Source organism: Hippichthys cyanospilos, chromosome 11 (genome assembly GCF_059441005.1).
Source record: "Hippichthys cyanospilos isolate Australia breed blue-spotted pipefish chromosome 11, RoL_Hcya_1.0, whole genome shotgun sequence".
In the NCBI taxonomy this organism is placed as follows: Eukaryota; Metazoa; Chordata; class Actinopteri; order Syngnathiformes; family Syngnathidae; genus Hippichthys; species Hippichthys cyanospilos.
The window spans coordinates 4326200-4340875 of NC_142379.1; the positions used below are offsets into that span (position 1 = coordinate 4326200).

Genomic DNA, 14676 nt, shown 5'->3' on the forward strand with positions numbered 1-14676 from the left:
CAATGAGTCATCGGTGAAATGTAAAGGATTCGACATGAAGAGGCCAGGCTTCAATAGAGGTGGATTTATGGATTAAAAGAGACACCGACACAAATAACTGGAGATTTTTTTTCTTCTAAACTAGAACAAAATTCTGAAGCCTGCGCTTGGCTTGATAAGTCTCAATCGCGAGAGTGGGTGGAGCATTTGCAACTATAGGACTATGTGGGTCCCACGGTGACGACAACATAAAAAACCACTGCATAGGATGGTGCAGGTATTCCTAATAAAACAGCCTAGTATAGTACATTGACAAAGTTGGGGTCACTTTCTTCCAAATTCTGTAATTCCCCAAATACAATATATTATTCATACTTTCTTGCGTTCATTTCCTTAAATTGTGTAGTTGTTCTGTGTTAAATTAGGTGTGTTTCAAATTTCCCACATTGTGAGGCGTCAGTGAATGCAGCACCATGGTATCATGTTCCAAGCAGTTTTTGCTTTTTGTAGCCAAGCAGTTTGGATTTTTTTTTTTTTTTTTGCCACTAATACCCGAAGTAGCGAACCATTCGTGTTCCATTATGTTTATGATTGTGTGTCCATGCCAAAAATCTATTAATAAACGAGTGAAATGAAATACCTTTTCGTGTTCTCCGACCGGAGCAATCGTCTCCAGTTGGTTCAGTTAAGAGTGGCAAGGTATGAAGACATCCTAACTTTTGCATCATCCTCTCCATTTTAATTGCATTCATGTGTGTTTTCATTTCTTTTATGGAAAATAATGCTGCAACAACCTGAGATTTAATGAGCCGCTGTTATATCTGACGTCCACCCTCGAACCATTTTGGTAATTATTGTAAGAACGAATGCAGCTGATATCAAAATACACAATTGTAAATCAAAACTCGGCTTATGTGACTGACAGATCAATCTTCCTCTATTGAAATTGATTCATTTCTCGGGAAAAAAATTGTGTGTCTTATATTTGGGGAATTACCGTGATTCGCGCAGTATTTAAGCCAAAGGATAGCACACTCCTGGTAGTGTGAGAACTAAATATTAAACATGTGGTCACCATCTATGCGAAATTTCAGCTCCCTGTTGTCTTCTTTCAATGCTTTCCCTTTGATGTAAATGCCTTTGACGTAAAGATCAAAGGACTGGAAAAAAATACCACAAAAATGATTAAGGGCAGACTGATGCCACCTGTACCTGAAGGCCTCCAGGACGTAGGACGTGACGGCGGCCCCGCCCTCGTGGGGGTTGGACTGCCAGGTGAGGGTGACGCTGTTCCTTGTCACGTCCGTCACCACGGGCTTCTGCGGGGGTCCCGGCAGCTGGATGAACTCGGAAATTCGAGACGGGGACGAGACGGGGCCTTCTGTTGTGGAAGGGCACACTTTTAGCGACGTGTTCTGTGAAAAAGGCAGAACCTTGACAAAGTACCTCTGACATTCAGCAACCCACTCCAGCTGGACTCTCCCGTGGGACTGGACGCCACACATGTGTACATGCCTGAGTCTGCATCCTGTTGGGTCAAAGTCAGTGACATCAATCTCCTGTATAAATATGTGTGTATATATATATATACTTATATATATATATAAGTTGTTATATAGAAAGTTCTATATATATATATAAGTTCTATTTTATAGTTTTTCCATGAATTGACATCTTGAACAGATACACATTCAAGCCTCACTTTACTGTACGCTGCAGGGCTCAAATCATGAGAAAAAAGTTGAGGCTTATAATCAGAAAATTAAGGTATTTCCTTTTTTTTTTTTTTAATCCATGGGTTTATGAATATTTGAGCATATTTTTATAATAAATGTTTATCCATAAGTAAATAAATTTGTCCATCAGCCTCTTTACCTGAATATATTCATTTTAAAAGAAGTGCGCGTGTCACGGGGCAGCATATTCTGTAGCAGTTAATATCCGGACTGGTGCTGCCCCGCCCCGCACCGCGCTGCAGCAAAGATCCAGAGACCAAATGAGATCATGCTCCGCAGTGTTGACCTTGGCTGCGTGGAAGCAGGTGAACATCTTTAGATGACTTCAGCTCGTCAATGAAATATTGATGGCGCGTTGTCAGTGCACCGTTCGGGTAAATATTTTTAGTTCCTGACGCGTCATCTTCATTTCTCCTTTTTTTTTTTTCTTACTCCCTCGACGCTACACTAATGCATCTCTTCTGTTTCGTTGAGCACATTGCCTTGGCAGATCTCCCCCCCCCCCGCTTCTTCTTCTTGCTCTCAGTGGTACCCTAAAGGAAACCTTAATGCTAAGATTGCAGCCAATAAGGAGACCTTTTAATTAGAAGCCAGTTAGATGATTAATCGGCTACCTCCAGTCAATTAAGGATAAAGGGTGCCGACTTGCCAACCTCAAGGTGGGGATACGGTACCGATAGCGCCCACTCCTTCATCAAAGGCCCGGCGCATTTGCATTTGCAAACAGGAGCCTTCATTAACATTACAATTATACAGCGCATGAGCACGTAATTGCAACGGAGAGAGATACGCGCCACCTCGGAAGCGCCGCTCTTTGAAACCCACTCGGAATGTTAAGGACCAAATTGGAATATGGCATGAAAGTGGGAACTGAATCGAGAGGAAAAACTAAAAGGAGGACGGAAGGTCAGACAGGCTTTTTTTTTTAATTATTTTTTATTATTTATATTATTATTTAAGGCAGTGCTGGGCAGACTGTCAACAAGGTTGGTTGTGTTGTACAATTTCTCGTGAATTAACCATCTAGTACTGTGAAAATACATTGATAATATACGCGATATGTGTGTTACAGATTACACTGATTACTATGTATTGTAGCCATTTGCTGATCATTTTCACTTCTCTGGTACGTATTTTGTATAGTGGTCTATGGGGTATACAGTCCAAGTGGTATTTCTTGGTGGAAATGGAAACATGAATTTTTAAACTAATTTTTCAAGTATCCGAGACTTATACACAAGTAATATATGCCAAAAGTTTTATTTGAAAAAAAAAAAAGATAGGTAGTGAAAGGGTTAAAGCATAGTCTATACATACTTAGCTGTACTTGCAAACAGGCAAAAAATGTCTCTGCTATACGTGCCAGTTTTTATTTTTTTCTCAAAAACTTCGACCATTGTGGAGATTTGACAAAGTCTCTGTATCCGCATTTGCGTTTCGCAATCATAAACCGGAGATTTACGTCAACACTACTTGATTTCCCACCAAGGTCGCCAGTGACATGAGAGGCGGACGTTTTTTTCTGATTGGACAAAATTTGGAGAAACTACTGCCACCTAGTGGCTTGGCATGATTGTGAATGAATAAAACTGCACTATGTGAATTAGTGTAGCAGCAATTCTTTCAAATACACAAAGCCATATGGACTGATTTTTTTTTTCCCACACAGAGCTTTAAATAGCTCTGGTTATGTGTGAAGGCCTGAATGACTGTTACTGTGAACAACAAAGTTAGGATTGATTCAAAGCCTTTGTGTGTGAAAAAAAATCTTTTCATATAGCTTTGATTATATCACAAAAATTACCGTTAAATAAATCCGCATAGTGCGGTTCTACAAATGAAAAAGCATGCCAAGTCACTTTGGTCCGAGCTTTTAAGAGACCTTCTTTTTTATGGAAAAATAAATAAATAAATCAATAAAAAGTGTCGCTAAGAGATGATGGGGTGGACCGGAGACATTTACCATCCGTTTGCAAGAACCCCGGCTTCTTCGGTAAACTACGGCTGTAAAACTCTGAGCAAAGCGGGGATTTGCCAAATACCGAATTTACGTGACGCAATAATAAACAGGAGTGTTACATCATCACTCGCCTCTATTTCCTGCCAAAGACGTCGACTGTATGTCGGTTAAGAGATGAAACTTCTTTCTGATTGGACAGAATTTGGTGAAACTACTGCCACCTAAAGGCTTAGCATGCATATACATGAATAAAATTACACTATAAGGATTCGTGTAGATTTTTTTTTTTAAATAAACAAAGCTGTATGGACAGATTTTTTTTTTTTATATGAGGGGAGAATTATCCGGGTTTAACTAACCCTTGTTTTGTGTAGACAAGGCCTAAATATCTCCCACAGTTGCTCACCTCTATATCTCTTATTTCCAACGTTCCGTTCTCTGCCAACGTCAAGCGAGCATCGTTCCCCTTAATGGCGTCGCCGTCCTTCTCCCATGAAATCCTGACAGAGGGTCCGCCGATGACTCGGCAGTGCAGGCGGGCCGTGGCGCCCCGGGACACCGTGTGATTGGCAGGGCCTTGGCGAATGATTGGAGGAATCTGGCCTGAAGGTCCTAACAGTGGAGGATTGGAAATGACCTTGTGGAAGACATTTCCTTACATTTATAAATAAAATAATGATTTGACTTATCTCTGAGTGATTTAGCAAAAAAATAAAGGCTAATGCTCGCTCCAGCACACTTGATTTCAGCAGCAAAAGACAAACAGTAAAAAGTAAACTTGACATTCCCTTGAGGAGAACATTAGCAACGACTTTAACAAAAATCCAAATTATGGTGTGAAAGTTCAAGGTGGCTCAATTGGATTGGGTTAATCACACCTCCTTCCACTTCCAGCAATGCCTTGCTCAGCACGCTGCCCGCCACACTGATGGCCTGGCAGATGTAGAAGCCCGAGTCCTCCGGGTGGACATCGGTGATGGTCAATTCCCCTTTCATGGAAACGGCGTAACGACCTGACTGGGATGGTGGCTGGCCGGGGAACAGCAACATCTAAAAACACAAGAACAACATGACAGGCAGCGCAATATGGTAAACATGACATAACCATCAAAATAGGCTAGTTAAAATTATTATGGTGATGTAGAGTGTTCCACTCCAGTCCTCTAGGTGGCGGTAATGCACATTACAAGCCAACAGACAGTACTGCTTTGTTTTGGCTGTTCCCAGCAATTGGCTGCAGCGCCAACATTTGCGGCTAGAAGTGCTAGAACCACTAAGCAGCACTAGATGCTAGCGAAGCTAGCAGGGGAAAGCAGCAGTTAGATGCTAGCAGCATTAGCTGCGAGCAGCACTCAGCTGCCCCGTAGGCTGGTGTGAACTGTCAGATTACTTTTCAAAGGTTGTCAAATAGATGTAAATGATTACTTGCTGTTCCTACTGATCACTTTTTAACAAACCAGGCTTACTCAAATGTGCTGATTAAGCTGGGGGAAATCACTACTGTGATTTTAATGTCACTTTGTTCCATAAACCAAACAGAGAAATGTCTAAATTTTCACTAATCTTTTTGAGTAAAATATTGTCATTTTTATTATTAAAAAATAATCCAGTACCAGCCTATTTTAGACTCCTAAAAAAAGTCTGAAAACAGCTTTGAGAAATGGAAATTTCACTGTCTTCTGTATTCATAAGTGATAGTAAACAAAAGAAACACATTTATTTTCATCAAACTGCCTTATTGTTATAGGAACAATAAAATATCAAAAGGAACCCTATGAGAACAAAGTTGAAGTAGGCTCCGCAGACAAAATGAACGAAAAAGGAAAATGTTAAGGAGGGCTCTTTTGAAGCTTTCCACATGAAGGCCACTAGCAGATGTTTCACACTTTTTCTTCTATTTTGCAGAGAGGGAAATAGCATAGACGTGTTTGCACATCCATGCATGTTATTCGTGTAAGAGGCTTAGACTTGAGTGGAAGGACCAGGGTTAGAAGTCGGCACATAATCCCCACAAACAGACCCCGCCCTTGACCAAAAAATAATAAATCAAATTTAAAATTTGGACCAAGTGCCTCCTTGAGGCAGACAAAAAAAAAAACATTTGAAGTAGCTTCCGTTTATCTGTGGCCGCGGCGTGGAAGGAGGACACCGTTTGTCTTCAAGTAACGCCTGCGGAGGCGCTTTGCACACCTGCCGTACTTCCTTCTCCATCTCTCCTCCCATCCGCTCTTCCATTTCATGCGGCGATGTCTTCCAAGAAAGTGTCACCTAAGTTTTGCCTCCAGTTTGCGTTCAAGCGACTATTCAAATTCCTCACCTGGCTGCCCTCTTTCTGCCAAAAGATGGCAGGCGGGGGGTTACCCGTGGTGCCGCACTGGAAGGTGACGCTCCTCCCCTGGGACGCGATCTGGTCCCGCGGCTTGGAAGCGATCTGAGGTGGCACTGCGGAGGAGGGAACATGAGACTAGCTTGTTAAGCACATTCTTTTCCCCGTTGTCATCATTGCCCCTCACCCACGTGATTCTACAACTCATCAATGATGGATGGGCCATTAAACCTCGTGGCTTTTAGTCCGCCCTTATGTTTGCGAGCGGGCACATTTTCCGCATCCGACACGATCGGATCGTGCGCGGCGAAACCTGTATTTTTAGTCTAGTTAGTTAGTTCCTGATAATGCCACTTACCTACCATGTTAAACTTTTAGTTACTAAATGGATTGTGTTGCTGTGTTTTTTCACTGTTAGTTAGTTAGTTAGTTAGTTAGTTAGTTAGTTAGTTTCTGAATACGCTATCTACCTGGTGTTTTGGTTATTATCTATCTTTTGATGATGCTAGGTGGCATTTAGATGTATAGATTAGGTTAGTTAGTTAGTTAGTTAGTTAGTTAGTTTCTGAATATGCAATCTACCTGATGATTTGGTTATTATTTATCCTTTGATGATGCTAAGTAGCATTTAGAAGTATAGTTTAGGTTAGTTAGTTAGTTAGTTAGTTAGTTAGTTAGTTAGTTAGTTAGTTAGTTAGTTAGTTAGTTTCTGAAATGCTATCTACCTGGTGTTTTGGTTAATATCTATCCTTTGATGATGCTAGGTGGCATTTAGATGTATAGTTTAGGTTAGTTAGTTAGTTAGTTAGTTAGTTAGTTAGTTAGTTAGTTAGTTTCTGATTATGCTATCTACCTGGTGTTTTGGTTATTGTCTATCTTCTGATGATGCTCGGTGGCATTTAGATGTATAGTTTAGGTTAGTTAGTTAGTTAGTTAGTTAGTTAGTTTCTTGTGACATTTATATGTTTACTTTAGATTAGTTAGTTAGTTAGTTAGTTAGTTAGTTAGTTAGTTAGTTAGTTAGTTAGTTAGTTAGTTAGTTAGAACTAAATGAAATGCATCATTTGGTTGCTTAACTTTTAGTTAGCAGCTAACTTTATACAGTTTGATTAGAAGCTAAAGCTGAATAGTTTAGTTAGTTTTTAGCTGCCTGGCTATTGAGCTAGCTAGCTCATTTTGTGGAAGCTAGCCTTTTAGTGGAAGCTTTAAATTAGTTGGGTTTTAGTTAGCTAGGTTCAGTGGCGGTGGTGACAAGGAACTTCATTGGCTTCGATTAAAAAGTCAAATTAATGCACTGTAATAGCTATAATTGGAAAATGACTTTTTTTTGGGAGGGGGGGGGGGCATCAGCATGAAATCACATTGTGTATCAATGTGTTTATTTGGGGTATGGTTCGGAATGTGGGCTGCATGAGTCACATGATGTTATCTCATCATGTTGATTTCCGCCGCCCGTGTCTTTGGCAAACACATTTGCCCCTGAATGCGGAGCTTCTGCTGCCTTGTCTGCTTTTGTCCACACATACACGCAAACACACACACACACGACCAGATGACGAATGGCGCTTTTATAAGCAATTACATTTGTGTGTTACACTGTGGCTTTACATAATTTATTCCACTGTCAGTGTGTATTATTAACACATTGTCAAGAGCACAACTAATTATTAACATTTAAATACATTCATCAGGCTAAAAAGTGCAACTTCTGCTGTCCTTGCCACCATAAACTTTCCCCATAATAGATCTTTCTGTGATTATTTTTGTCTGCCAGAAAATAAATCTAACACCAACATACACTGATGATGTTAATGCAGTACAATTTCCTCTTCCTTTATTCGTCTTTCAGGGATTGTTCTGCAATTGAGTGTTTTTTCTCCCTTAAAAGAAAGCAACAGCCCATTTATCTGCTATCTGTGAAATTTTATTCTGAGTGATTATCGCGTGGTGCGGGGGTGTTTTCAAAGTGATTTTTCTTCACAGTTTCCAAATGTTGTAAATGTTAAACCTGTTTAATATTGACGATCGCAATTGGAGTATTCCAAAACCACGATGGGCAGTAAGAACACTTGTTTTCTTCCTCTCACACATTCAAAAAAAAAGTTAAGAAATATGTGTTTACTTAGTGTAAGTCAGAGCAAAAATGAATTTGCTTTATAAAGCATATCAGACCAGTTTAGGGTCAAACCCTGCTTTGCTCTTAAGTAATTGCGCAAATTTGACACAGAGAAATGCATTGCCGTCTGGACAGAAACATGGAAAGATTTATGAGTCTGTGATGTATTAATTTGGACTTGTGCTTATCTAAAAGATTTTTTTGTGCTCTGAAAGCGAAGGAAGAGGCGCTGCCTGTCATGCAGGAAAATAAAGAATACGAAATGACAAGGGGGAGACAACATGGTGGGGGGGGGAGTTACGCAGCCGGCCAGCTGGAATGATGATAGGGTTTGAAACAAGACGGAGAGAGATGGAAAATTAATGAGATGGATGAAACACGCAGCGACATCACAAAAGCGCCGATAGCGTGCAGAAAGGAAAAAAAAACCACACACACACTCTGCGAATGGGAGTGAATGGCAATTTGCTGGAATTGGATTTCATTTAAACTGATAAAAGTATTAGCGGAGGAAGGCGTTTGAACCAAAAAGCAGGAAGGAGCGGCCCGGAGCGTGAGGAAAAGCAGGAAGGAGAAGAGGAAGAGGAGTCATGTCTTATTAATGCAGGGACTGCTCGCCGGCGGTGAGTTCAAGCACACGTCCAGTAAACATCTGTCAAATGGCCTAATCCCAACAGTTTAGCGTAATCCCGACAGATGCACTGAACACTAGTTTGGACCAAAACAAGCCCTGGACAGGAAGTGACTAGATTTTTTATTTATTTATTTAATTTTTTTATTGTGAAGCTGTGGACATAGCAGAGTATTAGTGCCATGACAAAATCATTAAAAAAAAAATGAAGAAGTTAGAGTTGCAGTTTTGAAAATAGTTGGATTTTTCTAAGTAAAAGAGTTAAGAACTCACCTCAACTTTATTGATGAAGCAATTTAAAACCCCCATAGCTGAATACAAAGAAACTAACTCATATTTTGTTAAGAATTTGTTTCCCATTTAGAATAACTTTAGAATATTTCAGAAAATTGCAACAAATGTGTATTTCATTGAGACAAACATTTAAAGAGAATAAATACAATAAATAAAATAGATCAAATAATTGAGTATTTTGCCATAAGAAAAGGGGAATGTTTTTGAAGTGAATAAAATATTGAGTAAAAAAAAAACCAACCATGTTCACATTTAAACTTTATTCATATTAATATTATTGTTAAAAATGCATTTATGAGGAGGGGAAATTATTTTACAAAGAAAAATAGTCAGAATTTTACATCTTCTTCTAGTCTTTTTTAATAATGGAAAAAGCCACAATTGTTTAATAACTTTTTTTAGGAAAATGATGATTAAAGTTGAAATTTACCAATTAAAGAATAATTACAAAAGAATAACCTAAATTTAAAATATTGGTAAGTATTACATTCCTAGGGGAGAATTCATTAAGTAATTGTAAGTAAGTAAAAGTAAGTTTATCAGAATTGTTAATTAAACATAATGTTAAATAAACATGTCACTTTCAGTGCCATGGACGAGAATTCTCATTCTTTAAAATAGGAATAACAATAACAGATAATAAAATGCTCGTCAAATACATTTTTTTATGTAAGGTAGCTGACACCCTTGACTAGTGCTTATCTAAAATTAGGGCAACTGAGCACTGTGGCCACTGGATGGCAGTGTTTCCACACTTACAACACAGATATTATCTACATGCAATTCAAAGTAAGGCCTTGAAAGATGACTGAAAACGCTAAATATACCGGCCCCCCTCCAGGTTTCATTTTCTGATAAGGCTTGGCATTAAAAGTCTTAATAAATCTGAGTCTCACTCTCAATCTCCGGATCACAAAAAACTTTGTGAAATTGCCCGATGGTCGGCAGCGGGCTCTATCAGGCCGCGAGTGAAACGCGTGGCATGCTGGAGCGTATTGCGCACGTGCGCATGTTCAGCCGGCATACAAAATGCATGAGGTGGTGTTCGCGTTCGTACCGTGCACCTGCAGCATGGCCGTGGCCTCCGTCTTGCCCACGCTGTTCTCCGACGTGCAGGTGTACGTCCCCTCGTCCTGCTCCTTCACGCGGAATAAGCGCAGGCTGTTGCCGTTGCGGATCTCGAACCTAACGAATGAAAAACGCAGCAGGAAGTTATATGCGATTTTCTGAAAGGGGAATTAAATGCCATGCAAGTATTATGTGCATAATAAGCTGGAACGGAAGTATGGAAAGCCATTCCAATTAGACATTCAAGTAATCCTCAGCAATTAATCTCGAATATTAATTAACTCAACTAGAAAGTGAGCAAACGCAGAATTGTTTAATGAGCTTAGCTAAGTATACTATATGTTGAGTCGGAAAAAAAATGAGGGAAGAAAGCGGTCGGAGGATAATTCTGCCGACTAATGAATCCTTTTATGGTTCCGTCTTTATGAAGTTATGTCAGTGCGCTGATCCACGCGCTCATATTCATTAATACTATTAATACAGTCCACATGTCTTCAAGGTATCATGTGGACCATTCCTTCCATCTTCCTGCAATCATTTTCATGAGAATGACAAAAAAAAAAAAAAATGGGGGAAAGGGGGCGGGTCTTAAAGTACATTTTTTTAATACATGCCAGTATTTTCGAAAAATAAATCTTATTAACAACAAAATGTCTCGCTCGTATTAATTTATTCTGTTAATCTAACAAAAATACTTCATTTTACTTATATAAGGACTTTTTTTTTTATATTTCTTGACACTAAACGTGTTGGTTCATTGGATCATTTTTTCAAGCATAAAAAAAGTTTGTGTTTAAAATTTTATGAGATTAGAGTTATACAAGGGCAATTATGGACAACATAAATGAAAATGTGATGGTTAAAACAAAATTAAATTAAATTAAAAAAAAAAAAGGAAATTTCATGAGCACCTTAAAAAACACATCGCATGATGAATGACTGAATGAATGAATGAATTGTAAACTTATTTTTGGTGCTTTGATTATTCTTTTATTATTAATGAATTTAAAAACATTTTTTATTTATTATTTGAATTATTTTGTATCAGTGACAAATGTGAACGTTAAAAAAAAATGAATAAAAAATAAATAAATAAAAGGAAATTACATGAGGACGTTAAAAAAACCATTGCATAATAAATTGTAATCCAATTTTTGGTGCATTGATTAATTTCTTATTATTAATGAATTTTAAAAACATTTTTTATTAATTATTTGAATTCTTTTGTATCACAAACGTGAACTTTAAAAAAACAAACAAACAAAAACACAAAAAAAAAAACGATCGCATACTAAATTGCAATCCTAATTTTTGAATATTTTCCAAATTTTAGGCCGTTCCTCACCTTCCTCGGGGGAGCTCGGCGTCCTCTCTCCGCCATCGCACAGTAGGAGGAGGATCACCGTGGACCTCGCACAGGAAGTCGACTGTGTCGTCCTCCATGACCACCTGGTTGACGGGTCTGCGCACCAGCACGGGTCGCTCGTACACCACCAGCTCGGCGGGGTCGCTGTCACGCTCGCCCACCATGTTGGTGCCCACGCACACGTACATGCCCGCGTCGCCTTTCCTGGTGTGCGAGATCATCAGCTTGCCCCCGCGCACCTAAAAACAACGCATCATCCTTTTATTATATTCAAGAAGGATTCTCATGAAAATTAACCAACACAATTCACAATCATTCAGCAACAAAAGTCAATATTTAGGAGAGAAAAACACCATTTTACTGCTGATGTGGGAAAGCTATTATTACAGAAAAAAAAATCAATATTTTAAGGACAAAGTTTACATTTTCTGGTCAAAAGCTGAAAAAATAAGAAACAAATGTGAGATTATACACACATTTTTCAACATTAAACTCCAGGAGAAAAATATATCCTCATTAAATGAAGTATGAAATTGTAACACTGTCAAAAAAAGCTGCAATCTGACAGTAAATAATCTAAATATTTTATGGATTAAGTCACAGGACAAGAAAAAAATTAATCCAATCAGTAAACGTTTGAATTATTAACAAATAATGCCCCGCCCCCTCCAAAAAAAGACAAGATTAATGTGCTTATATTACAAAAATAAAGATGGATTTAATAAAATAAAACAAGAAAATAAAATGATTGAAAAAAAAAGCTTAATACACCAGACAAAATGTGTAGGGGAAATTTTAGTAAATTAAAGTTGTACTTTTATATATTGTTTTAATAAAGGGTGATTTTTATTTTAAATAAATAGGTAGAGCAACTAAGCAATTTACAAGAAAAAAAAGTTAGCACACCAAAAATAAAGTCAGTATTTTATGTGAGAAATCCCTAATAATTTCACAATACAAGAAAAACTAAGGGGGAAATTATTGAAAAAAAATGAGGTCATTACAAAAAAAGTCTAATTATTTGGGATTTTCCATGATAATAGCATAAAAAAACAAGATGATTAGATAGAAAAGGTTTAACAGTAAGAGAATAAAGTCATATTATGGTGGAGGATAGGAGGATAAAGTTGTGATTTTTATGCGAAAAATGTCACATTTTTAAATATATTGTTTACAAGAAAATGTATTGGTGAAGATCAAGAAGACGGAATATTAAATATAAACGTTGACGCAGACGAACACTGCATATCAATAGCATAATTAGCTAAGTCGTTTGAACTTATCTTCTTAAAATTCATGAAAAAAAAAAAAAAGGCTTCGGTCTTTGACCCTTCCTCACCGAGATGCGTTCATCTTTGGTGTTGACCCTGACGTTGTTGCGTTTCCAGGACACAAGCGGCTCGGGGTGTCCGCGTGGGGGGACGCACTCCAGGACGGCGGGCTCGCCGGCCGCCACCACCACGTCGCTCGGCGCTTGACGGAAATCATCTCGAAGAACTGCGGAGGCAAAAAAAAAAAAAAAATCACAAGAGCCGATAAGTCATTAATTCCATTTGTTTGAATTGTTTAGTCCTCATTTGCGTGAATTCTCTGATAGCGTTTCCCTCTGTTGTCCATCCCGGCACAGCTAATGAATAATGCACATTGCTCTGTCCTACACTGAGTAAACAAATAACAGAGCGGATTCATAATTCATAAGTAGAAGAGGAAAAAAAAAAAGCCCTGTGTGTATTTACAAAAGCATTGCATTATCTTTGCAAATAAATCAGGAATATAGTGTAGCTAGGGCGTGAGGAAATCTGGAGTTTGCGGGATAAGTTTGACTTTGCAAAGTCTTGATATCTTTTAATTTCCCGCTGTGATTGACAGAGCAAAGCTCAGATGTCAAGCCGAGCCGTCTCCACCATGGCGGAATCCATCATTGTAATCTCACTCAGCAGATCAACTTGGAGAACTTTTATCAGGCGGCCCAAAGTACCTCAAAGTATCCCTTTGAAAGATGCCTCCATCTGCTTCAACGTTGCGGTGAAAAGCAGCTCGTTAGCATCAGCGATTCGAGTGAAAAGCTCTCAAAACACGTGAAAAAATTAAAAAAAAACATTTCGGTGCAGATAAGGTACTGTAAATAGTTGAAGGGATTCAAGATTTAAGAGTTTTATTGTCATATGCATAATAAAACCAAGCGATGAAATTCTTATTCTGTTCACTTCCCCGAGACTACATTTCACAATCAAGCAAATAATAGAGTAGGCAATAAAACGGAAAAAAAAACCACAGTAATGGAGCAATAAGGGCAGTAATAATGAAAACTCCCAATTCAGCACTTGTGGATTCAACAAAAGGCATGTGTGCAATTTTTTTTGTCTTAATTTTGCAGGGACAGCATCAATTTTGGGGTAGATAAAAATAAATACAAAAACACATTCTTATTCTTTTTAAAAAGTGTATTGGAGGTTTAGCCCTAATTTTTGAAATTGTTTTAGGTTTAAAAAACATTTATACATATAAATATATAAACATGCATTCATATATCTATATATTATAGACAGGAAAATGGGGCACTATTAATTTAAAGCTAATAGCCAAAAGTGGCCGCTGTGCCTCCTAAAGGGTTAAATCAAAACTGTCATCTAAAGGAGCTTAAAAAAAAAAATCACATGGTTCATGGTACACCCACACAACCTATGCTTAATTTCCTTTCAAATGATATATAATAAATTTCAATGTCGCCAGGTTGAAATCCAGGGAAAAAAAAACTATACAGTATATATATATATATATATATATTATAGTTTGTTTGTCTTAATGTGTGTGTGCATAGTAAGCTAACACTCGCAGGGAAAAATGAATACAATCCATTATCTATTGTTGTGTGTTGGTGTTGCAGCACCATTTGTGTTCAAATCAGTCATTAAAAAAGTTTATAGCTAGCACAAAATGGGTGCTAGTTTCATTAGCCTTTCGGTGCCTTTTCATTTTATGAGATAGCTTTAAGTCGGCGGTTGTTTGCATGAAAAAGCGGTGAAACACAATGTTCTCATCAACTTGTTGCTAATAGCCGGTTAAATCCCAAGAACGAGCACTCTTATACACCTCATTATTATATCTTATTTTTCGAATGAATTTCAATAAGAGTGAGTGAACGATCCGCGCACATGCCCACGAGCTTAGTGGATACTACGACTGCGGCGCAGCATCAA

At 38.2% G+C, this 14676-nt stretch overlaps 1 protein-coding gene across 1 annotated transcript in view; it reads right to left on the bottom strand.

Annotated features, from left to right (window-relative positions):
• LOC148415490 (roundabout homolog 2) overlaps positions 1–14676 on the bottom strand; it is a 56729-nt gene that overhangs the window by 18759 nt on the left and 23294 nt on the right. The window contains exons 3-10 of the mRNA XM_088427574.1: positions 12816–12973; positions 11456–11715; positions 10100–10227; positions 5993–6117; positions 4554–4725; positions 4082–4287; positions 1426–1507; positions 1192–1360 (exon numbers count right to left, since the gene is read on the bottom strand). Coding sequence (XP_088283700.1) covers positions 1192–1360; positions 1426–1507; positions 4082–4287; positions 4554–4725; positions 5993–6117; positions 10100–10227; positions 11456–11715; positions 12816–12973 — 1300 coding nt within the window. The remainder of the gene's footprint in view (positions 1–1191; positions 1361–1425; positions 1508–4081; positions 4288–4553; positions 4726–5992; positions 6118–10099; positions 10228–11455; positions 11716–12815; positions 12974–14676) is intronic.